Source organism: Stegodyphus dumicola, chromosome 6, assembly GCF_044657685.1.
Source record: "Stegodyphus dumicola isolate Sdum_Otavi_A_Nest chromosome 6, ASM4465768v1".
Classification (NCBI taxonomy): Eukaryota; Metazoa; Arthropoda; class Arachnida; order Araneae; family Eresidae; genus Stegodyphus; species Stegodyphus dumicola.
Window position 1 is genome coordinate 73,548,077 of NC_140773.1, and position 26,538 is coordinate 73,574,614.

A 26,538-nucleotide genomic window follows, 5' to 3' on the forward strand; every position below is an offset into this window, starting at 1 on the left:
GTTGACAAGTTAGGAGATAAAGCACGCAGAAATTAGCAAGAGCAATTGTTTGCATATTAAGACAAATCTCTAATTGTTAGAAAAGATGCTTAAAGAGAAGGAAATCTATATAAACTAGCCCAAATGTTTGGGAAGGCTTCAAATTAAAATGATGGATAAATATTTTGTTGAGTGTTGTTCATACAAAACATAAATGTTTTGTGGCTTTTAATGTGTAATTATCCTAATATCATTTAAGAATCAATGCCATAAATTACATGTATTTTAAACTGTGAAATTTTATTAGATTTTGATTTTAATAATGCTTTTTAACAACTATTGTTAAAAAAATTTAATAATGGCCATGTAAATCCATAATGACTAAGGTTATCAAACTACATAATTTAATTATTTATAACTAACTACTTACCCTTAAAAATTATCTCTACATATGAAAGCGAGTTATTGCCTTTCATTAATACTCACTGTGGTCAAAAGATAAAATGCAAAAATGTAAAAATTCAAGTAAAACTTACAAAACAACTTATCACCTTTTGTGCTTTAATAGCTTATTGGAATCTTAAAGTATATTAACTGGGTTACAATCCCTGGAACTCTGCATGAACCTACGATGCTAACTGCGTCAAACAGAGCCTGATTAACTTTCAACACTTGCCAACCGTGCCTACACCAGGCCTTTCAGGGTTGTTATGATCAGCAGGTCTCTCTAAACAAACAGCAGCGGTGACAACAGTCAGTCTTTTGTTATGAATCATGCTGATTATGATCTTACTTCTCATTTTAACCTATGCTGTTTGACATAAAATCTACCTGCTATTTACTAAACCTGTAGACTGACCAAGTATGTGACAAAATGAGACACAAAAAATTCAACATAAAGCTAACTGTTAGTAAAACGTAAATGTCACTTATCTTCTTTCAAATATGTCCAACTATTATAAGTGTAAAATATTTAATGCTACTTGATAAATTGCTTAAAGTTTATTTTACTCTCAAACTTATTAATAATTATGCTAGTTAATTCATGTTTAGTAATAATGCATACTACTTAGGGATCAATTTTATTTTTAGGATGGTATTACAAAAGTGAAGTTCAGGCATAGCATAATATTTTGAATTGAATTTATTCAGTTCTCATTTGTTCATAGGTCCTTAATTTTTTTCATTAATGGTCCTTAAAAGTACTTAAATTCCCTGTGGCAAAATGTGTACGAACCCTGGAATGCTCCTTTTCTGCCTTTTTACTGGAGCATAACATTTCCACTGATTGCATCAGATCATGCTGCAGTTTTATTCAGAAAAATGTTTCCTGATAGCAATATCTCTAAGAAATACTCAAATGCAAGGACTAAAATGACTGCAATTGTTAAAGAAGTGGGTATGAAAAATATTCTATTATTGATTGTATTAAAACAGCTCCATTCTGCCTCTGTATGGATGAAAGCAATAATATGATTCAAAACTGTATCCAATTGTTGTGTCTTTTTTAATCCAGTATCTTCAGAAATTGAGCGTTATTTACTTTCTGTTTCTACTTTAGAAGGACATTTGATAGGCTTTAATACAGCAGAGCTAATTATTAAAACTTTAAAAGAAAATGCAATTCTTCTGGATAATTGCTTAGCACTTGGTGCCGATAATGCACCGGTAATGGTAGGTTTGAAGACTGGTGTTGGTGGCATTTTAAACAAGAAAGCTTCAGATTTGCAAATTATGAGGTACACCTGTCATCACTTAAATTTAGCAGCTGAAAAAGGAGCAGCTTATTTATCATTAAGTATGGATGAACACATTGTTGGTATTATTGTTATCTTGAAGGGTGTTCTAAAAGGAAGGAAAAATTTAAATAATTCCAACAGCTGCATAATACTAAAGTAAGAAACATTTTGAAATATGCATGTATATGCTGGTTGTGTTTAGAAATGTTTATATAGAATTCTTGATCAATGGAACTCACATCTTGCATTTTTTAAAGAAGTAAATGCTTCTAGAGTAAAGATAAAAAGCTCTGCTCTTTATAAAATACCTAAAGTAAATGGAGATGTAGTTACTACTTCAGCTGTTAAAAATATGTTTGGGAAAAATAAAGTAATTTCTACACCAGTGAAGAAATTTAATTGGCAGTTCTCAAAATACTACTACAAAATATGAGTGTAAAGCTAATACAAATTTCTCTCAAAATAAAAATTGTGCTCAACAAGGGAAACATTTTCTAATTACTGAAAGCATATTTTTTGAGGAACGAGTATTTATGCTTTTGTCTTTTCACCTTAACAAAGCTTTTTGCTCTCTTGTACAATTCATTTTGCCATCATTTGATGTTCTTAACACAGTTTTACAAAGCAGGATTCCATTAATTCATGTTTTGCGATCAATGATTTATGATCTATGTAAAGACATTTTTATCAAAGTTTGTAAAACCAAGCTTTGTTTTGTTTTCTGATTCTATATGTGATGCGATTTATGGTGAAACAGAAAATCAGAAGAAAGGTTTTGTAATAGAGGCTGCAATTAAAAAAAGTCGTGGAAGACCTTTCAGAGAAAGACAAAAATAAGTTTTATATCCATGTTTATGAGCTTTTTCTGCCAAGTATGTGATTACGTACTACATAAATTTAATTAATTTCCAATAAACGATGAAGTGGTTTTTGACATGCTAAAGTTGCATATGTTACACTCTAGTAAATGCATATTTTTCTGATATAAGATATTTTTGAATTGATTTCCAGTTTTACTTTATTTAGTAATGGAAGATAATGATGTTGCAACTGATGAACTGCAGTCGCAATTTTGCAATTACAGCCAGAAAACTTATACAGTCAAAAGTCTTTAATCCGGAATGATCTATAATTCGGACCTCAAAGCTACAAACATTCTGAGCATGCGTCAAGGCATATTGCGACAACGCATGCGCATAATAAGTTTACGCATGCGTGTTTAATGTATAACGGACGGTATAAGCTAAGCTAAAATTATCTATTTCAGTTAGTGTTGCAGATTGCATTGTTATTTAATCTTCTAACTGGATCCGGCTTATTATTTTTTGCAGACTGTTAGAGCAGTTTTATAAAAGTAAGCTTGAACTTTCGATTATGTCAAAAAGAGTTTCCGATTCTGGAGCTACCAAAGGATCTACAAAGCGAAAGCATGTTTCGATGTCCATCAAACAAAAAGTGGAATTGCTGCAAAAAATGGATAACTGCATATCCTTTGATTCTCTAATCATTCCGAAATATGTTTATCAATTTCACGCTGCTCTGGGGGGGGACGAAGCAGCGTGCAATGAACTGGAAGTTGATCTGTCAGCACTATCCTTATCTTCAGGGCAGATGTTTTTATTTTATTCGGCTTATAATTCCTTACTAAATGTAGTATTCATCTCGATGTACTCCGTCTTTGATATGATTTAAATCAAACTCCTCGTCATTATAAATATCACGAATACACATCAAATAATTTTCTGGTTGCAATTTTCTAATTTTGACTATGCGTAATGTATGCTTTACGCGTGCTCACATTAAAAGAAATGTTTAATAAAGTAAACAAATAAATATTAATTTTTTTTTGTAAATTTTGATACCCTTTAGATCATAATTGCTCTTTATTTCATAAATTATGGTTTCATATTTTTAGTTTTATAATTTCTGCATGCCATCTTGCCAGATTTAAACTGATGATCTATAATCCGGAATCGAAGTCCCAACGAGTCTGGATTAAAGACTTTTGACTGTATAAAGTTATAAAAACAGGTAGGATTGGCACCCTGCGGAGTTTAATTGGAATTTGAAAGTACTATGAACTGTTTAGAATAATGTTGGCCATCCTGGTAATTCCCCATAGTAATGCAGAATGCGAGAGGATTTTCATTGTTGTTGTGAAAACAAGGACTAAATTTAGATCTAATATTAGTAATGATACATTAGAAAAACTTTTATTAGCAAAAGCAGGCCTATGTAGCTATTGCTGTGCATACAGTAATGAAGTCTCTTTATTAATGAAAGCAAATCTACTGCTGTTTAGCATTTGTACAGAAACTGATTAAAGTAATATTTTTTTGTTAAAAGATGCATTTATTCCCCATGCATTTCTGTTGTGTTTGCATTTAAGAATTAATAATGAACTTTCAGATATTAATTAGTAACTATTTAAAGTTAATTCATTATTTTAAAATATATTTTTTTATCATTGAAAAAATTCTTCTGATTTTTTGAGTGTTGTAGGTTGGCAAGTATGTTTATGAATTTGTTTTATAATTAATTTAAATGTTAGATTATGGTTAATAATAGCGCATCATACTTATAGATTTATTTCATTCATACAAATTACAAAAGTGAAGTATAGGTGTTATGTAATTGCTTTAATTTATTTAGTTTCTATTTGCTTGATAGGTCCATATTTTTTTCATTGATGATCCTTAAAAGTACTTAATTTCTCCGTGCAGGAATGTGTACGAAGGCAGTATTATGCATAAAAATAGGGCTTTATAAAAGATTTAGTTTCTTAATTTTGTTATTTATTATATTCAAGAGTTTTATATCTAACAAGCAATTCTTGGCAAATATAGCCCACCAGCGGCCAAGCAGTAAAGTCGCTGGAACACTGGTAGTTTGGTCCAAGGTTTGAATCCCGTGAACGGGCTGGCTACATGGGCGTTTTCGTGGTTTTCCCCATGTGTAACATGTATATGAGCCAGTTTCCCTCAGAAAATCCTCCACGAAGGCATCCCTCCCCTTAGGCAAATAGCCCATGAGGCTTTGCCATAATCACACACACACACACACTTGGCAGATATGTTACATTTTGGATAGCAACTTCTTTCAGTTTTGCTATTCACTTTTTAATCATGTAAGCCATCTTATGCTAATTGCCAACACTGAACATGAGTTTATACACTAATTATGTTTTATGTTGAGACACAATAACACGCCGAATAAATACTTATTCAGAAGTCAAACAACAAAAATCAGCGTTATATTTTCAAAATTTTCACAGGACTAGTTTCGATGGTTTTACCGAACCACCATCCTCAGCTGCAAAACCGCAAATGAACAAGATAGGAAATAATGATTAGATAAGGAAGCCTGGACAATTCCAATCCATCTTTGCCTTCATCCTTTAAAGAAATTATGTTTTAGTTCTGGTTTCACCAACAGATGGTGCCACTTGCTTGTTCTTGTCCAGGCTTTCTTATCTAATCATTATTTCCTATCTTGTTGATTTGCGGTTTTGCAGCTGAGGATGGTGGTTCGGTAAAACCATCGAAACTAGTCCTGTGGAAATTTTGAAAGTATAACGCTAATTTTTGTTGTTTTACTTCTGAATTAGTATCTTTTGTGTGTAAGTAACATGAGTATTATTTGCAAATGAGCTATAAATCTTCTTATTTTAATTTCTGTTGACATGTGATGGGGGGAACAGAATCAATTTTCTAGAGCCTGCTGTTTCCATAGCCCCATACATCAAGTTCTGTTTAACAGAAACAACCAGTACAAAAAGTCATACCATTTTGATTTTATGCAACATTTTTATTAATAACAAAAATGCGTCCAAGGTGTAGGAAATAATGGTACTTTTCCGTTTCGATGGCACAAGTCTCGCCAAGCAGACTTTATTGGCGACAACACACACTATACACATAAAAAATGTTTACTAATGGTAGTTCTATGAATTTTTTATTTTGAAGGCATAAACATTTTAATATGATTTAGAATTTTGTAAAAAGACAATAAATTTGTAAAAACACATTAATTTAAGAATTTACTATGCTTTCATGGTACAACATCCTGATTTGCCATTTTATATTACATGACCCCAAGTGATCTCATCTCACATAAACTGTGCTACAAAAATCTAATTCCCTCAGTAAATTATCTACATTAATTTCAAGTTAAATCAAGATTTGAAATACAAGTTTAAGTGCAAGAATTATTCCATTTCGTACAAATAGCTTACCTATAAGTTATGTAAAACCTCAGTGCTTTACTTCGCTAGCGCATTCTCATTAGAACTGATGAATTTAACCCTTGATTTTGCCTTTTCTGTGTTTTTGCCTTTAAGTGAGCGGTGTGATTGAATCTTAATTGACTTAATTACCACAAATGGGCTTAGGGCATAAAATTGAACTATCTGGTAAAAATTCTATGTAAATGTATGCCAGTATTGAAAGAAACAATCGATCTGATAAGAAATGGCTGTGATTTGTTTTGAAAATGAGGCATAAAAGGTTACCAGCGGGGATATTCCGTTTGGCATCGGTTGTACTATTTTTGGCAACTTTATCACTTGCGCCGGTAAACTGGAAAAGTACCAAAATAATATTCAAAATGTAATTCTATTGTGTTAAATAAATTTCCATGCAAATACAAAACTCGTATTTTACGGTTACTATTCGGAAAGAACTGACTAAAATCTCGTCAGTTTCTGAATATAAATTTATATGTATAAATTGATTTGAAAAATTCAGCTATATGTTGCCCAAAGTTTGAATAATGTTTGACCTATTTGATTAACTACAGTTGAAGGCAGGGAAAAAATTACCAGAAATATTTATTTGATTGTTTAAAAAAATAATGAATCGCATAACTGAAAATATTATCTATGAAGCAGTAGATGAGACTATAAATGGTTAAATAAAAGCCACCAGTGCTTTCATTGAACTCGCATGTAGCAGCGAAAGACTTCTGAGAATGCCTAGAAAGTTCCGATTTTGATACTGATATTTAGTTTGTTGATATTAATGTGTATTAGGTTTGAAATAAAATAAAAATATTTTTTCAATTGTTCATTTTTTGGGTCAATTAAAATCATTTTGAACTTGTATGCGAGCTAATTCCCCAAACTTCAATAACAAAAAAATTTCCAAAAGTTCTCAGCCTGTTCCCGAAAATATATGGTAATTTGTTTCAGAAAAAAAAAAAAAAATTATGTAAATAAATGTCTTAAAGCACTTCTGATCTATTTTAAAATTTCTTGTTGTTTTAATTGAGAAATATAAAATATTTAAGTGGCTGTTAATTGTTTAATGACATTTTTGAGTTTATATTTATTAACTTCAGTACAACCAAATTTGTCAATGAAGTATACAGAAATTAGATGGAAGGCTGTTCCAAATAGGAATGTGCCTCCTGTCTGCCCCCAAAAATTGCATATATTTATTTTTCCTTTTCATAACAGAATTTCTTTAATTTTTTAACTAGATGATAGTAAAATAGAAAATGCCAAAAAAAAGGGGGGGAGAGGTTAAAATTCTAATAACTAAATTTGGTAGATTAAAAGTTCATAACAAAAATTACGTATTCTTCTTACAAAAGATACTCACTTATTAGGTACTTCCTGATTATCTGCATCTCCCATTTCAACCCTCTGTAGTGTTGTCATCTTTACAAATATACGAGGGCATTTCGAAAAGTAAAGATACAATGGCTCGCATTCCTAAAAAAAAAAAAAAAAAAAAAAAAAAAAAAAAAAAATCTATTTAGAAAACATCTGTTACATCTTAATAACTGGATTATCTATTATTTTTCGACATAATCACCTCCGTTATCCAAACATTTGTTAAGTCGGTGCACAAGCTTTTGTGTCCCTTAGTCATAGAAGGTTGCTGCGTGTTGGAACCCAGTGCGCACACAATTTCCTGTACCCTAACTTGACAGTCACAACTTCATAAAGAGTTGTCATTGATACTTCTGGTATGATCTGATGTAATTCTTTCAATTTGAGACGTCTATTCGCATGAATGCTTCCTCTGTTCTCTGAAGAAGGGCATCAGAGATCACAGATTGCTGACTTGTTCTTTGTTCATCATGAACATCGGTCTTACCTTCAGAGAAATGACAATACCATTTTGTTACATTTTGTCGATTCATAATGTTCCCATAAACAGAAACAATTTCTTTGTGGATATCCGCTGGTCGCTGACCTTTTGCATGAAGAAATCGTATGACAGAGCGCACTTCACATTTGGCAGGATTCTGAATTGGCGCAGCCATTTTAAACACATCGTACATGTGGCAATAGCCAGCTTATGCATGTACATAACACACGTCTTTTAAGTTCTTGTAAATGAACTTAAAATTCTCTTTATATCTAACCATTATTATAAAATAGCATCTCCCTAACTGTAAACTTATTAAATTTGTTTTTTATAAAATTGTCATTATTATTTATGAAGATAATTCAGCAAATTTGAGTTACCAAGATAGCTTAACAAATGTTTTTCTCCAATTCACAAAATTGCCATGAGCGATTTTTCAAGATTAGGAAAATATTAAGTTATTTCGGAACTTGGATGTTAACAGAGAAAAATATCCAAAATTTGCCCAAAAACGAGCTAGGTACAGCATTTGTTAGTTGCCAACTTTGGCATCATAGCACAAATTAATCATTATTGCAACTGCATGGTATCCTAAGTTTTAAGAATACTTATAAGCTGCAATTTTAAGAACAGAGGTTCCTCCCCCACCTCCTTTAATTTTTTATAGGTAGAGAAGTGATTGTAAACATTTTCTACCCAAAATAAAGAAAACTATTTGTATGAAATTACTGCTAAAGTTAATTGGTCATTCTATGTTAACACCTAATTAGTGATATTTATTCATGTTAGTTTTTAATGCATGATTTTCATTTAATTATAATAAATAGAAACATCAGTGGAACATAAAATTTGTGGCTAAAATTTTTAATTGGTATGTCAGTTATGTTGTTTAATTTCAATTAATATATTAAAAAATGTATATGGTTATATTTTTGTAGAACCAAACGGCAATATAAGATTTTGTTTTGTATAATGAATGTAGTATTGATGACGGTCAGTTGCAAATTATGACCAGTAAATGCTTTTGATTTGTTGACTCAATAAAAAGTATTTTTCTTAGGTTACATTGGATTTATTTTCTATTTATATTTCTTTTCTTTTCCAGTATCCTTACACATGAATTACCATCATGGAAAAAATTACTTTGAAACAAGTTTTGAATTTTATCCAAGTCTGCCTGCTTCTAGAAAAATGTTTATAATCTCTCCGTGTATGCTTTTTCATTTCAAATGAATGTTTCACTACATGTATTCTGGGTCTGCCTTATTTTTTTTATGGTTACACTTTGTGATATTACAGACTACTTTTCGAAATAATTGTTTAATTGGCAACATTAAAATCATTTTCTTTCTTCAAAACTGGTATTGTATTTAAAGTAAATTTCTTGGAAAACTTTTGTATGTATTCAGAGACATTTGGTTTAGATGTCTAAAAGTTTATATCAGTCATCAAAAGAATTCTGTAGTTTAAATTAGTGATGGCCAATTTAAAATGTGTGCAAGATCTCAGTCTATTCTTTTATTCATGCTTCAAAATACATTATAGAGTAATAAAGGTAAGTTATTTCATGATAGTAGTTGTATTTAAAATTATTATAGCTGTTTTGTATTTGTGAAACTACAGACATAATATCACACAAACATCAAATGTAAGTTAATACACAATATGAATTCCATTTTATATAATAAAAAAAATGTATATTTTACTCAGTTTTAAATATTTGCTTTTATGTTTTAAAATCTAGTCCAAGTTAATGAAAATAGTATAGGTATTTATGCAACAAGTTTTTAGCTATCATTTTTGAAAAGAAAAATGCATGATAATGTAAATATTAAATAATCTATATTTCATAATAATGATAATATAAATAAATTTTGTTTAATTTGCTGCAAGCTGCAGAAAATGATCTTGTAAACTGCATTCAGCTTGTGGGTTTGCAATTGGCCACCATTGATTTAAATTGTTGAATAGCTCTTATTAACTGATTATTAAAACTCTGTTGCTTTTCTTACATTTTTAATATTGCTCCATTTTTTTTAAGATGTCAAGAGTTTTATTATATACCTCTAGCAATTTTTACATTTAAATAACATGAAGGGTTGGTATTTTATTATATATTTTTAGATTACTGATTAGATAATCAATAATATAGTGTTTTAGAATACAGTTTTTAGTATTTTATTTTAATTTGGTTAAATGTTTTTTTATAACTTTTTCCTTAGTTGTAAATCACAATTAAGCTATGTGTAAGTGTGATATTAAAATACTAATAATTCTGTTTAAAATTAGAAGAAAATGATGATAATGTGATTTGTATAAGAAAACCGTAAGTATCTTACAATTCATTAAGTCAAATGCTGAATATATGTAATAAAGTGTAGATGTAAATATTAAATATAAATCATTAAATGTTAAAAGGTTTTTGAAGATTTGTGTTTTCAGTCCCTTCAAAGATGTTTATTTTGTGATAAGTGTAAGAGTATACAGTAAACGTTTTTTGGTATTTAACTCTTTCAATCCTAGCCAATTCATTAGTAAATTAACTAAAGTTCCAACAGAAGTTATTGAGAAAAATGTATTGTCTTTCCTGTTTTAGTTAAAATTGTGATATGTATGGATACTGGTTGGTTAAGTATAAATTACTTTTAAAAAGAGAATGAAATGAAATACATAAAAAGAGTTTTTATGTATTTCATTTCACATACAGTATTTTCAATACTAGGAATCATAAAAAAAATATTCTAATGCAGAGAATTAAAGGTCAGTAACCTGAAAATTTTTGTTTGAAATATGCATTATTTTGTTCCATAACCCTGTAATTCTGATAAATGTTAGAATTCCTCTTGATAGGAGTGAAAGTGTTAAATGTGATTTTTTTTTTTTTTTTTTTTTTTTTCTGAGCAAGAATACCCTGTGATGGCTTTTGGTGGAATTTTTATAAATGTGATAATTATAAAAAAAATAATAATAATAAAGTTAGAAATATATATTTATTTTCTTTATATCTTTTATAGTTTAAAAAGGGAGGTATATATCAGATATTATGCAACTTTTACTTAATATCGGTGTTTTTTGCTACATTTTTGACTGAAATTATCACTAATTTAAATGGAGTTTACCTGCTTTTAAAGCTCTATTGTGCATGTATTATAAATGTTATATTTTTTGGCATTATGTGTAATGGCAAATTGAAGACTTATAACACTAAATAGTATATCTGGCAAACCCCATATAAAACTAATAAGCTAAAGTATACTTTCTTCATTTCCTTATTTTTTTAATAGAAGCTAATATTGGAATTTTGAGAGTAAAATATCTTAGGTCAGGGTTGCCACGCTACCTGGAAAACCTGGAGAACCGGGAAAAGTCAGGGAATTCGAAAATTGACCAAAATATTCAGGGAAAAGTCTGGGAATTTAAGTATTTTTGTCAAAATCTGGAAAAGTCAGGGAAGTTCATACAACGATCCAGCCAAAAAAAGCGATTTTTGCGCCGACGTCGGAAGAGGTAACTTTTTTGGCGAATTATGTATCACGTGAGTGTCATTCGGGTAGCTGGCATAGAGCCAATTTTCGCAGCTCCAATTTGATTGTCTTTTAGAAAGGCAAAGCAACTTTTGGTTTCCAATATTCTCGAGAATCGCATGTGCAGTGCATGAACTAAAGAAAGTACCTGTTTTCGTATAAAACAAAATGGGTTTAATCCTAGTATACGGTACCATGGAGGTTAGAATCAAAGAATATGTATTGTAAAGAAGGAAAACCTCTCTGCAACAGACGTGGCTGTGGCTCCGTTCCATCATAGAGGGAAAACAGCTGTGCATGTCTGATATATCTGTTGCCAAAGCTCGAAACCGGTGTCGAAGTTCGAAGGTCACGTTATCAAGAGTTCATAAAATGAATATCGTTTAAAATTTCTTTAACCACTTGCGCTAAAAAGACGTGCCACGCACGTCAAGATGCTTTTGTCTCAAACCGCGAGCGACGTGAACACGTCGATAAGCATTTATCGCAAAAATGAAAATAACGTGGTGCACACGTCGCCTAACAACGAGATTGTTTATTTCTCGAATTACAGCTCTGGATTGCACTCGCAGATGCGGAGCGGCGTAAATGAGACACTTTACCGCTTGTTATATTGTAGCGCACGGCACCGCAACCGTGAAGTTTTAGTCTTAGCGCAAGTGGTTAAAGGAAAAGAAAATATTTTTTGGCGCAAGTAAATTAATTCATGAATTAGTTATTTTCAGGGGAAAAAAAAAAAAAAAAAACTACGAAAATCCGTTTTTAAAATTATTGCGAAAAATCCAAGAAGAAACGTCCTTTGATAAAACGTTTCTTCTTGGATTTTTCGCAATAATTTAAAAACGGATTTTCGTAGTTTTCTTTTTGTCAAAAAGCGTTTCTTCTTAACACTAACTAAGCGTTCTTTTTCTCAATTTCCTGTACACATCGCGGAGAGGGAAATTCTGGCCGCCAGGTTCCGTCGCCAAATCCCTTGGCAAATTTTCCCTCCGCATTCTAGCGGCGTAATAGCATTTTACTTGTATGGAACCTTTTCTTCTTTACATAGACTTTCTTTGGTTAGAATAATAATGGGATTTGGCGACATCTTGATGCGCAGTAAACGGGTCATTTTGGTCTTGGCGACAATTTTCAAAATCGTGCCAAAGCCTTACCATATACTAGAATTTTCCCGCAAAATCTTTTTAAACCTTTTTTTTTTTTTTTTTTTTTTTAATAAATACCTTGCCATTTTTCAGTAAAATAAAAAAATAGTAATCAGTCATCTAGGCTAGCCATGTAATATAACTATATTCGCTAAAATATCGTTGATTATTCTAATTCAATTTTTAAGTAATTATTTTTATGTTATTCATATAATTTAATGTCGCTTCTTCCCTCTAAATTTATTTATTATTAGTAAATAATATTTCCAAATTTCAGGAAATTTTCTCTGGCATAATCCTGAAATTAATTATAGCAGTATGATGACATACCAAATTTAATGCACATATTTTTTCCTTATGTATGCTGCGAAATAAATATAAAATACCTCAATTTATTAAAATAGATTTCTTTCTTTCGTTTAGCTGCAAAATGTCTGCAAAAAAAGCCTTATTTTATTCCAGATTGGGAAGATTCTAATTTCAATCTTCAGTGGAGAAAACAACAACTATTATAATTATATTTGTGTTTTCAAGTGTTAAGATGCCTTTTAAGAACATACCTCACGCAAATTAAATTTACCTAAAATCTAACCTAACTATTTAGCATTGCATTGTGATTTATAAGGACCGGATTAGCCTTGTGTTGAACTGGTGATGATCATGAGTAATAATTAAATAAAACATACATTTGTTATCCAATATATATATCTTAAATTTTATTAAGTTTCTTAAGTGGAAAACTAAACAAAATTATCAAACAAAGTATACCAAGAATAATTAAGAATAAATGTCCTCTGGGATTTATTAAATAATTAAGTGAATTTGCTACACAATACAAGTAATACCATAATTAATTTACCTCTTAGTACAGCCAACGTACATTACGCGGATAGACTGGAGTTTTCTTGAAACACACCTGGAAAAGTCAGGGAATTTCATTCTCCTGTTTGAGTGGCAACCCTGTTAGGTATAAGTTAATGGATATGTTTGTTGCATAGTAAACTTGTAAATGCTGGTTTATGAGATTATTCAGAAAATCTAAAACTACTGTTAATCATTTCATGGCTGACATAAGAGCATCTCTCTGAAGTATTTCTTTGGTTATTTATGCATGCAAGTGTTTTTTTTTTTTTTTTTTTTTTTTTTTTTTTTTTTTTTTAAAGTACCTTTATAACTTTAAGAGATCTGATTGTTTGAATTTTAATTTGGTGCTTGGGTTTCATGTAATATATATCATCTGTAGCTATTGTTATGCTTGAGAAATGTCTTTATGCCACTTTGTCTTACAAGTGTGGTGTACAATTTTGGACTCCACAATTTTGCATTAAATGTGATTAACTATAAAGGATTTCAAAATGAATATGTATAAAAATGCCACGCATGCATTTCATTGAAATTAGCAGGACTGTGGCTAAAATTATAATGCATAAAGTAGTGTAATTTTGTACATTATTAAATTTTTCTCTCCCAGGAAGTGGAGTGGTAAAAATAATTAATAGGTTCCCCCCCCCTTGTATTTTTAATAATAAAATATGTCCTTGAAGGAAATTTTACTAGTCATTATTTGAAAATCATTGTTTAAATAGCAGTTAGCTGGGAGGAAACAAGTTTTCATTCTGGACCTGCTTTCCCATTCTGTTTTCCTTCATGTATTCTTATTCATAAGAAACAAATTAGAAATTCTTAATTTTTCTATTGGATTAGTGTGTTATAACAGTGAAGCCATATTCTATCCCTCCCTCCCCCCACTAAATTTCCTGTACATTTTTTCTTCTTTTTAAACATTATGACAAAGAGCATGCTAGGCTTTTATCATTGGTATTTTTATTTGAAATATATATTTAATTTATTTAAAAAGTGTCCTTGTAAGGAATTAAATTCTGTGTGTGTTGCTTGAGCTTAGCTTAGCTGCTACATTCCTTTCAAAATAAATAATGTTGTAAATATGAGAACAAATTATAACTGCATGAATAGTCTAGTCTTGCTTATTCTAGTTAAATTGCATATAGCTTTACAAAGAGTTTTTGTTTTTTAGTTGTTTTTGGTTTAAAATTTATTTTAATATTAAAAAAGAATTTTAATTCTTAACTATGATGATCTTTCCCAGTTTAGTTTTAAAAAAATTATTATAATTTTTCCCCCATTTTGTTAAAAAGTGAAATTATAATGTCTAGCCTTTGTCCTAGATTAAGTAAGTTGAAAAAGAACTTCCACATGCTTGCAGTGCTCATGTATATTTTATGGAAAATATTCAGTAAGATGATTATTTATCAAACAATTATCAGTGGCAGAAAATTTAAACTTACAGTATTTAATTCTATAATTAGCAGCTATTTAAATAGCTTAAACTTTTGTTTAAATCCATTATTAAGTTCATTTGATGTTTTGAAACAAGTTAAAATTAATGTATTTAGGGACCAAATTTATCTTAATTTCCTCATTCTAATTTGTTTTAAAAACATTGAAGTGTACTTTCTGAAAATTTTGGATAATTGTTAGTTTTATATCTATACTTGTATTGTTTCTTACAGCAGTATTTCTTTTTCTTGCACTGCTTCTTAATAAAAATTTGATTTTTAATACTCTTAAAAAATATTTATTTTAAACTTTAATTGCACAATGTCTCCGTAATGAATTTTTTTCCAAAAAAAGTTCCCTTGCCCTTTTTTTTAATTTTAAATTGTATAGCGTCATATTTGTCATGATGTATAACCCTCCCTAATGAAGTATGAGCATTTGTTAAGCTGCTAATTGTTATTTTCCAGCTTTCATTTTCTTTCAATTCTTTACAGTGTAAAAATCTAAATGCTTCTGAATGTGATTAATATTTCACAGAAAAGGTAATGCATACTTTTATGAATTAAATATTAAATGAATATGACTGTATTAATTAGCTTGGATGTATGCAAGAAAAATTATATATGATTTTGTATAGAAATGAGTTGTACAGAAGGCTTATTGTAAATAGTTGCACGATGAGATGGTCCTGGATGAATATCATAGTCTGTGTCTGGAATCTGATTTTAGGCATTAAAACAACATTCCCTTTTTTTTTTGCTATGTGTCATTACAACAAAAATGCCTGGTTCTGTTATATGTAAGAGTTATATTTAAGTTATTAAATTAGTAACTGTATTTGATGTAATTTGAAGTATAGCATGCATTGTGTATAAAAAATTATCTCCTTTGGCAACATATGAACTTAGTTTTATAAAACTTTGCAGAAAATCCAAATTTTGCAGATTTTTTATACTTGGGAATCTACTTAAATATTCATTCTGCTTCAGAAAATTCATTTTTAATAACTTTGTTTCCTGCAATAGTAAATTAAGTTTATATAGTAAATTCGCAGAGTTTTATTAAATACACGATTATAAAAGCTACTTAAAAATAAAACCCTCCCTCCAAAAAAAGGGGTCTTTTTTTGGAGTAGATATAGTATTTTTATTATCTGTTATTATATGAGGGAAAAAAAAAAGAGGTATAAATAATCAGCAATTTTTATAAAATTCTTAGACAACTTGCATAGTATTGTCAATTCTTTGTTATCACTAACGTCATTAGTTACTTTATAACCCTCTGAGCAGAATGGCAACTTATTATCTAGTCATGAGATATGTTATACTTGGTATATATTAGATTGCTATTTGAAAAAATTTGCTCTTATTATATTCTAATTATCATTTTGATGAATGGAATGGTATGAAAACAAATAACACAGTTAATAATTATACATATCTAGCTTATAAATTCTGTTTAAGTAAAGAGAAATTTTATTGAGAACTGGAAAAAAAGGCAGTGTCACTCAGATGGTTATTATTTATTTTGCTTAACTGTTATTGAAAGGCTCGTTTTTTCAAGATTGTAACAATAATTCCCTATCTTTTGCAAATATGCCAAAAATATTATGTATCCCACACCCATCCCCAAAAGCATCAGCTTTAAGCAGTTTCTAAAAAAAGTGATTGAGACTATGACTACATTTAAATGGCATTTTCTGTATTTGTAATTGTTTCAAATTATATATATGAATGTTCTCCCCCCCTCCTGAAAAGCTTTAATAAAATTACTTAGTCTTTTATGAGATACTTACAACATCAAACACCCATACCTATTTTATTACTGGTGAAGAGCTGTTTTTTTAAAATGTATTTATGCTATTTTAATTACGGTTTCAGTGCTTCATAAATTCGGCTGCATGACATCCTTGCTATTAATTTACCAGACGGATATGAATATACCAGTCTTTTAAGAAAACTAGTAGTTTCATTATGTAACCTTCGATTCCTTCATTTGTAAAACTTGTACTTTTATTTTTGCTAGTGTAATAAATAACTAAAATTTTAACTCCACAGGAGATGAGGGCAATTAGACAAATGTCTTTGAATATGTGATATTTTCAAAGTAGCTATTAATCTTCAGGAGAAAAATTCTTATATTGTGAAGAATTATCTTTATAATATTTGCTTTTCATTTACTTACACATAACATGACACAAAGGAGGGGAATGTATGAAATCTAGATTTGTGACACATCTATGACTCTATCCAGAATGTGTGTTGTGATATTTTTCATTCCTGTTAGTTTTATTTTTGCAGATTTGTATGGATGGACTGAAATATCTATTGCATTTATATATTGCACAATTTTTTGCCTTTTGTAAAAAAAAAAAAAAAAAAAAAAAACTCAGGAGATTATTGCAGTTCAAATTTTCTATGGGCATAGCATTTTTGTGATTTAAATCTGTGGTTTGTATAATTCACCTTTAATTTCATATGATAATTTACTGCACTTCTGGCAGCAATTTTAAATATGTATTATATTCCTGTTATGATGTGTAGTTGCCCTAGTCTTCAGATGGCAGCACATTTATATATCTGCACTTTTATTGAATCATTAACATTTTTATCATGCATAGTTACTAATTGCCTACTTACAAAATTTGCAAGGTAATAGGCTATTTTTGTTGAAAATAAAATTTTAAAACTAGTGTTTTGTCTCTTCATTCATATCATGCCTCAAAAATCCATAATCTGTACTGTATGAAAGGTTATTTTTATATTTCTTTTACAAATAAAGACTACAGTTCATAAGTGTGTTAGGCCTTTACAAGTATTGTGAATTAATGAGATAGTAATTGGCTATGGTGGCACAAACTGTCATATGTGAACTCTGCAAAATTTCTTGAAATAAGAACAACACACAGACCCCTCTGGTTACAATGAGGTAATTCATGACCCCTCATGGTTTGGAGCCACTGCAGTGAGGAATTAAGCCATAATTTGGCCGCAAAGAGGTTTTGAATATGATCTAGGGGAGAAAAAACATGTAGTAAACTGTTGCACATAGTAAAGTTACCAAACTTCTAAATAAACTTCAGGAATTATTTTTGGCAGATTTATGTATAGGAAATCTAGAAAGTTTAAGCTTATCACTTGAGCTCTTAATTGAATACCACGATAAATTTAAAACTCTTGACGAGTATGAAGGAAAAGTCATAACGTTTAAACCTAAGATTGTTAGTAAAATTAAGAAAATTAATAGTACTAAAATTGCTGAAAGAAATGTAGTTGCAATTACTAATGATATTAGCAGCACTCTGAATGACAACAATGTTTTTTTTAAGTAGTGCTTCAATAAATTTACCTAAATTGAATTTAGAAAATTTGATGGTGATCTCAGTAAATGGCTTGAATTTCTTAATTCATATGATAATGCTATTCACTCCAATCTAGGTTTATCCAACACAGACAAGTTTGCATATTTGAAAAGCTTATTATCTAGCTCTACATATAACTAACTGTGTAGCTGGTTTTAGTTTATCTGAAGAAAATTATGCTATATGTAAATTAAAATTTTAGAAGAGCAAAATTTATGCAAATGCTCTTACAGTTAGACCCAGTAAAAAGCTTTGCTAATGTTTTTGATTTGAAACTTTCAGGCATGCTATCTTTTAAAGTTGGAATTTCAACAAAAAAATAAAAGTGGTGAGCAATCTAATCAAGCCTAGAGGAGTACACAGGTAAAATTTTAAAGAAAAAAGTAAAATTAAGAGTAAGATTTTGCCAACAATTAAAAAACTCTAGATTCTGAATACCGTAGCAGATTTAGCATTATCCAGGGTGTGTCATGTGGAGATCTGCTACTCTTCGCCCCAGAAAAAAAAACTCTTGTTGGTTATATGATGATTACATGCGTATAAATGAAAAAAGTAACTTTGCTGTATGATATTTACATTTTAGTCACAGTCATACTTTTGGAAGAAAGTGACACCATCTTTGAAAAAGCATAACCCAACACTGCATGTTTTGCACAAGTACTGGGATCTGTATCAGATTCACTATCTGACAGCAATTTGTGTAGCACTTTCAGTGCTTCAGAAATCATCAGCCCTCTCTGATACATTTGCAAAATAATTAAAAATCAAAAAACTAATATTTTATCTACAATTAGAAAATATAAACTATTAAATAAACATCTGCAACTCAAAACTATCAAAGCGTAGAGCTAACGAAACTCGAAAGAGAACTGTTTTAGTGAAAAACCAAAGAGCTAACTGATAAAAGTACCCTTGACCTTCAGAAAAACACACCAACAATTTCTTAGTTGATAACCAAACCTTTGCTTCAAAAAAAAAAAAAGAAAATGAAGCTCGTGTGGACCCACTTTTCTATTCTGAATGAGCTCTTTGGAAAACAGTAGTGAAACAAAGATACAGTTGTTGGTCTGGTCCTAGTGGTTCAAGGATCCCACTCTGGGCACACCAGAGTGGGATCCAGTTTGCCTCGATTTTAAGCAAAATTCCAGGGTAAAAATTTAAAACTAATATAGAATAAGCAGATTAGCATACAGCCAAGAAAATAACAGAAATTTCTTTCCAAACAATTCCTTTTGTATCCTAAAAATAATCTGGAAGGTTTCTTTGAAAAATGAGAGACTTTAAAAACTAAATGTGGCTAAAATATATGGACTGGTTTGTGTTATGCCATCTACTCTAAATAAAAAAGTTTCACAGTAACCTATACATCCTTTTTCATTCAATTTTTTTGTGTGTACAGAGGGAATTTCTTAGGTGCTGCAAAGTGTTAAGAAAAAACTATGATGTGAAGTGAGGGAATCAATATAATTCATTAAGATGAAAGCAGAGAAGCACTATGTTGGTTAATAGCTCATAAAGTAACAAATATGAGAGGGCTCATTCAAAAATAATAAAAATAAATCAACTTATACATTTAATACTTATGAAATTTTGTATTTTTAGTAATACTTATAATGAACATGATTTATGATAAACTAAGGTTCCCACCTCTTTCGGGATTCTCCCAGAATTGAGCTCTGAGAATTAAAATCTCCCGGCTTCCGAAAGGAATTTAAAATAAATATTACTTTCCCGGAATACCAAGTTTCTCGAAAATAACGATACAATGCACGCCGATGAAATGTTTGAGAGCATCGAAAATCACACGATCGCGCACAGCATCCAAAGAACGTCTATGAAACGTTCCATAGACGTAATACCAAGGTTCTTTAATATACTAAAGGTTAGACCAGAACGGAAAAAGCATGCGATTGGTTGCTGGTAGTGGCGTCTCCTGCAAGATTTCAGTAATGGAAAACATGTAAACTAAAGCAAAATGATCGTTTTATATGTAGTATGTATAATAACATATTGGAAATACCGGGTATATACATTCTTATTAAGTATTTTGTCGAAGTTAATGTTTATTTTATGTTCAGAATGCTATTGTAAACATCCTTTTCTTAAAGGAAAACATTAGAATATGAAAAATGATATTTCAGTTAATGAAACTAAATATTGTAAAACGCGGTATTTAAAAATATTTTTACGTTGTATTGCCTGCACTTAATAAATCTTGTTGAATAGAACACATGAAGGCAGAACTGCCAAAACCATGGTAATAACATAATCAAAAAGGATTTTCCCATATGTTTTCTTGCTCATGCATTTTTTAAATACAAATGAATTTTGATACTCTGTGAGTAATATATGATCGTGATTTTCAGTTTAAATTACATATCTCAAGTAAAAAATATATAAAATGATTTGAATCACCAAATTCATAATTAATATAAAATTTTACAAATTTCTTTACCACGTCAATATACTTTTTAAATAGACTTATCACATTCTAAGCAAAATGATCATTGATGCTAAAAAGAGATAGAGCAAGCAGTCACTTATATTGATTCACTTCAGATGTCAGCAGAAGTACATATATTTTCAGTATTATCTAAAAGTACTCTTTCCCGAATTCTTAATTTCAATTAAGCCTGCGTACAAATTAAATATTGTTAATAACTACTGTATTTACATCACCTTGTTTCTTAAAATACTTTTGTTATACTCGAAATAGTGTTCAGTATTTAAATATTTTTCTTCCTGTTATAATTAAAAGCAAATTATATGAAATCAAAATTAAAAACATATGCAATAGTTAAATAACACTGAAGAGAATATCTTACTTACTCTTTCGCTATTTGTATTCCAATACAATACACATATTTGTTTTCCTTCAAGGTCAAGCATGAGGAAATGCACCTAGTTCTGTTAATTAAATTACATCAGACATATGATTCAGTTAAATAACACTGATGGGAATATGTCACTCCATCGATATTTGCATGGTAGTGTGGTCGAGAAACTATTCTTTCCTCAGGGTGAAGCATATATCAGTTTACTTTGTACGCAATGCTTAACTGAAACATTGCTTCAATATATAGAATTACTTTGGGGATGTAAAGAAAGTAACCAAAACACATAGGCATGTGATTGAAATTGTATAAGCGAATTTAATAATTAGCTAATCATTTAGGTAGTCAATATTTGTAAACATGATACTAAGTTTAAATATCTCATTGTGGTACAAGTCTCATTCACAAAATGAAGATAATGATAAAAAGTGATTTAAGATGAGAAAAAAATTAATTTAAATGTAAAATGACCTATAAATGTACAATTACATATACTAACGTATCCATTCGATCACAGTTGTGTATGAATACTACATAAATTCATTAAAAAAACACAGATATTTTATCTGGTTGTAACGACTAACTCAAATGTGTCACTTCAACTAAATCAGATGTGTCACTTGGTGTAAACTGAGTTGCACAGTCTATCTTATCAGCTTATAGCCTTTTCTTTTTGGAGGGAAAGGGAAGCTAAATTTTCGAATGCTCGTTTCCTTGTTTCGCAAGCCTGACACCTGCTTGCTCTATCTCTTTTTAGCATAAATTTGGATGAATCATTCATGTCAGAAATATTTCTCTTCAGATTAACTTCAGTTTTCTGAAGTACAACATATATAATGTATTGGTAAGTTATTTTCACACGATGATGATGTAAGATGTAAAGTGGAAACATCATTGGCTTTCAGCACCCTTTTAGAAGTTGAACCAAGCAATTCTGCATTTAGATCCCCATACGTAATCATCAGGTGTAAAATGAAGAGCACATATTCTTGCATTTTCGATGTTGGAATTATCTGCTTTTTTGCAGCGAACAGTCCATAGCTTACGAAATTCTGGATCACTTGGAAAACGATGGTTCGAGTTTTCCTTCTAAATTCTGACATAACGATACAGCACAATTTGCAATTTCTAACCAAGTATAATAGCAAATCAACAACACAAACCAAATGAAACTCTTGAAAAGACTATAATGCCAAAAGCATGGGTTGTCCGCAGGGGTCTTGCTTGGGGCCTATCTTATGGATCATAGTGGTAAATTCAATTCTTAGACAACTTAATAAAGAATTGGACAGCTCTGTTATAGCGTATGCGGATGACTTCTTACTCATCTTCAAGGGGAAATCAAAACTTCAAAATATAGCTCAACATTATCTTGATATTTTCGGTAACTGGGCAGGACAACACAAAACTAATATCTCTCCTTCTAAAACGCAGGGTATGATAATAAGAGCAAAGAGATCATTGAAACGTGTGCCATCACTTAAAATACAAGGCTCCTCAATTGAATTTGTTGAAAACTTGAAATATTTAGGCTTAATTATAAACAATAGACTTTCCTGGCTCCCTCACCTTTGCAACCTCAAAAAGAAAGTGGATTTTCTTGACAACAATATGAAACGCGCAGCAGCGGCTAAATGGGGCATTTCATCTCCTCTGTTGAAAATATACCAAACAGTCACTGAGAAAATAACTCTCTACGGAGCAGGTTATTTGGGCCAATTCCCTAACTAAGCAAGAGATACATTTACTTCAAACGATCCAACGGCCTCACCTTCTAATTTGTCGAGGATACCGTACTATCTCTACAGCAGCATTACAGGTCCTTCCGGGATTACCTCCGTTGGACCTTGTAGTACAGAGAGAATCAACTCTGTGCGGTGTCTTGCCTCTTGGGCAGAATCGGACCCTGTGAAATCAAGAGTATTTTGCAGCAAACTTTGAATCAAAAATCTCGTCACCTGCTTTTCACCCCTCAGCCATGGACCTTCGGAATCATATAACTTATCAAGTAGCCAGTATAGTTACCGATCACTTTTCAATATTCACAGATGGGCCCAGTATGGATACAGGGACGGGCAGTGGATTCTGCATTTTAAAGGACAACAATACTCAACGCCGATGGCGAAGACGACTGAATAAAAATAATTCTGTGTTTCAGGTGGAATTACTTGCCATATTAAAAGCAATTAATCTTACACAACGACTCCCGAGTCCTGCGTTTATCTACAGTGATTCTCTCTCTGGTCTTAAAGCAATTGCAGGATTTAGAAGCTGAAGCCCAATGGTGCATAATATACAGAAAATGTTACTTAATTTTGACTCCACAACTCGACCAATACTTTGCTGGGTGCCTGCACATATAGGCATTTTCGGAAATGAACTTGTTGATGCTACGGCTAAGAAGGTGGCAATGGGCACGAACCTGCCCGAATTCTCTCTTCCACTTCCGGGCTCATATCTCAAGAAATTAACTCAATAATGGCAGCTCAGGTGGAATACTGCTAACACAGGTAGAAGAACGCATAAATTTGTCTCAAAGGTCTCAACCAACTTACTTTCCAGCTCCTTGGCACTCACAACATTTTTAACAGGGGCATGGACCATTTTTAACTTATCTCTTCAGATTTGGCCTTTCTAACAATGAGCAATGCAAGTCTGGAGCGACAGGAAGTCCTGATCATTACGTTTTCAACTGCCCCTTGACGTCAGCTTTCCATTTAAACAGACCAGCTGACACGTTCTGTAAGTAATGGACCAACAATTTAGTAAGACAACCAATAGCATTAAAAAAGTTGACCAACATCATACACTGGTGTTCCGAAAATGTTTCATTTTTTAGAATTCCACAACTTTAAGAATTAAGATTTACTCAGATCAATTTCTTATGACTAAATAGTAGAATCTTAAACTAAACAGATCTCCTCAACATTTCCATATTGACTTCTACTTATCCCATAGAATGCATTTCCTTTGAGAAACTCTTTGAACTCTGGGGGATAGACATGCCAAAGCGTAATCATATGCACAGTGTATCTATTTACAGGCAAGAACCTATTTGATTCCAAAACTTTGAATATCATTACAATCATAATATGTGAACTGATACGGTTCAAAACCTTATACCTCGCAAGGTTGCTTTATAAATGCTGGCAAAATTGTCACCTCTATAAGTGCATCCTCCTCTCCAACTTTTATTTAATTCTTCATAGTGTTAGTCTTATGTTATATTTCACATATGCCTTTCTGATGATGCTTCACATTGATGAAAATGGCATTATAATTTATGGCACAATACAAAGTTCTTTCGTAAATTACTCCAAAAAACTATGTTCCTACAGAAACTTTTGCATACCCATATAATAGCGAACTGCATATGTCACAGTGCACTACTTACACAACTTATCTATGTTAACTATATAATCCGTGTTATTATAACAACATTTAATTCTTAAGGTTGCAAGCTATTATGCTGATAAGTATTGATTTTCATTCTTGGTGTACTAATGGTAGAAATCTATATTTATTCCCTGAAAATATTACTGTGTATTAGTAATAGCGTATAAAGATTTTTATAACAGCATTTCTTATATGTAACAGAATTCGAGAATTCGTAATCTAAGTATCAAATATACGGTATATCATTGGTTTGTAACTGAATTCATAATGTTGTAACATATATAATGCCGAAGGTTGAAGTTGTAACCGGATTTAGCTTGACCTTTGTTTAAGTAATTTTTAAATCACAGGATTTTGTAACCTTAACTTTGCACTAGATCAAGATCATTTTTACTTTGTTTCTTCTTCACAACTGTTTATTTTTCTACTGTATTAAGCATATAATATCTGAAAGTTTTTTTCTAGCTGCTTCAAGCAAAGATGATAATGTAATTATTTTTGGATTGTGACTCTGTAACTCGAGTATTTTAAATTAATGCCTGTCTGATTTGCCTTGGCCAACTAAGGCTGTGGTGGAGCTTGCAGTACACTTCCACTGATCAGGCACTATTCCGCTTCGTAATCTTATAGATAATCTTAGGTCGGAAGCCTGCTGAGTGGTGCTATATGCTATATATATGGAAGATACATTCACTCTTAACCCCACTCCGTACGACAATAACCATATTCAACGGGTCAGCCTGGCGGTCAATAACTTCCTTAATAACCCTGCTCCATACAACTTCACTTTCCTGACTACCCCAACAATCGTAGCCAACATCATCAGCTCTTTACAGACGAAGAAAGCCCCAGGACACGATGGCATCTCGACCAAAGCACTGAAACATCTTCCGATCGCTCTTACCTGCCTAAGATAATCAACAACATTATCAAAATCGTTCATTTTCCTAGCTCATGGAAGGAAGCTACAATAATTGTTTTTGCTAAACCGCAGCAAAATCCCACCTTCCCACAGAACTATCGCCCTATCAGTTTACTTATCCATCTTTCTAAAGTTACTGAGAAAATTCTACTTTTCCACATCCAAAGAATTCACCCTTCCATGAATTTTCTCCCAGAAGAACAATTTGGTTTTCGCAATCATCATAGCACTTGCCACCAACTTCTTAGAGTTATCAACAATATCACTGAAGGTTATAACTGCAACGGTGCCATATTCCTCGATATCGCGAAAGCTTTTGACAGGGTATGGCATCGCGGCCTTCTTTAGAAACTAATCACTCTCAATTTTCCAGATAATTTTATTCGCTTAATAGCCTCTTTTCTCAGCAACAGAACATTCAGAATCAACATCGCTACTGCTTAACCACCAGAGTAATTAAAGCTGGTGTCCCACAGTGGTCGGCACTTTCGCCGTACCTTTTTAATATTTATACACAAGACATCCCTAAAGACCTTTCTGTTCATCTTGCAATTTTTGCCGATGACACCGCCATACGTACTAAAGCCTGCAGAACAATCGCCATAAGAAACCAACTCCAAAACTATCTCATAAAACTGGAAAAATGGCTCAACCTTTGTAAGATTAAACGTAACCAAGGCAATAATTTAACGCTGAAAAAACCAAGGCATTAACGCTGAAAAAACCAAGGCATTAACGCTGAAAAAAACCAAGGCAATAATTTTCCGTAAGGGAAACATAAAATACTATCCTCCATCTCCTGAAATATTTGACGAAGGAATAGACTGGATTGATGAAACCAAATACCTTGGAGTCACCCTTGATAAAAAAAAAACTTACGTTCAGAACCCACTTCCGCTCCGTAATACAAAAATTTAAAATCATCACAGCTACTATGCGACCTCTTCTTGTTAGACAAAGCAACTTATCTACTGCAAACAAATTGATTTTATATCGCTCCATACATCGTCCAGCCTCCTTTATGCAGCTCCGATCTGGGGACATGCAGGTAAAACCAATATTAAACAATTACAAATTATGTAAAATAAAATTTTAAGAGAAATTATCAATGCTCCTTGGTATATTCCAAACATCTACATTCACAGCATTCAAATCGAACTTATTCTAGAGTACATTAAACGATTAGCGGTGAACTTCTTTTATTCAGTACAAACTCACAGTAATAGCCTTATTAGCACTCTCAAA

The 26,538-nt window shown here is 31.3% G+C and overlaps 1 protein-coding gene across 7 annotated transcripts in view; it reads left to right on the plus strand.

Annotated features, from left to right (window-relative positions):
* The window catches only part of LOC118193334 (uncharacterized), a 179,691-nt gene extending 162,219 nt beyond the window's left edge, over positions 1-17,472 (plus strand). For all 7 annotated transcript variants that reach the window (XM_085818527.1, XM_085818521.1, XM_085818526.1 and 4 more), the window contains one exon: positions 8,919-17,472. Coding sequence is in view for 2 of the 7 variants with exons in the window: in XM_085818528.1 (XP_085674654.1) it covers positions 8,919-8,933 (15 nt within the window). In the remaining 5 variants the exon portion in view is untranslated. The remainder of the gene's footprint in view (positions 1-8,918) is intronic.
* Positions 17,473-26,538: the final 9,066 nt, after the last annotated feature.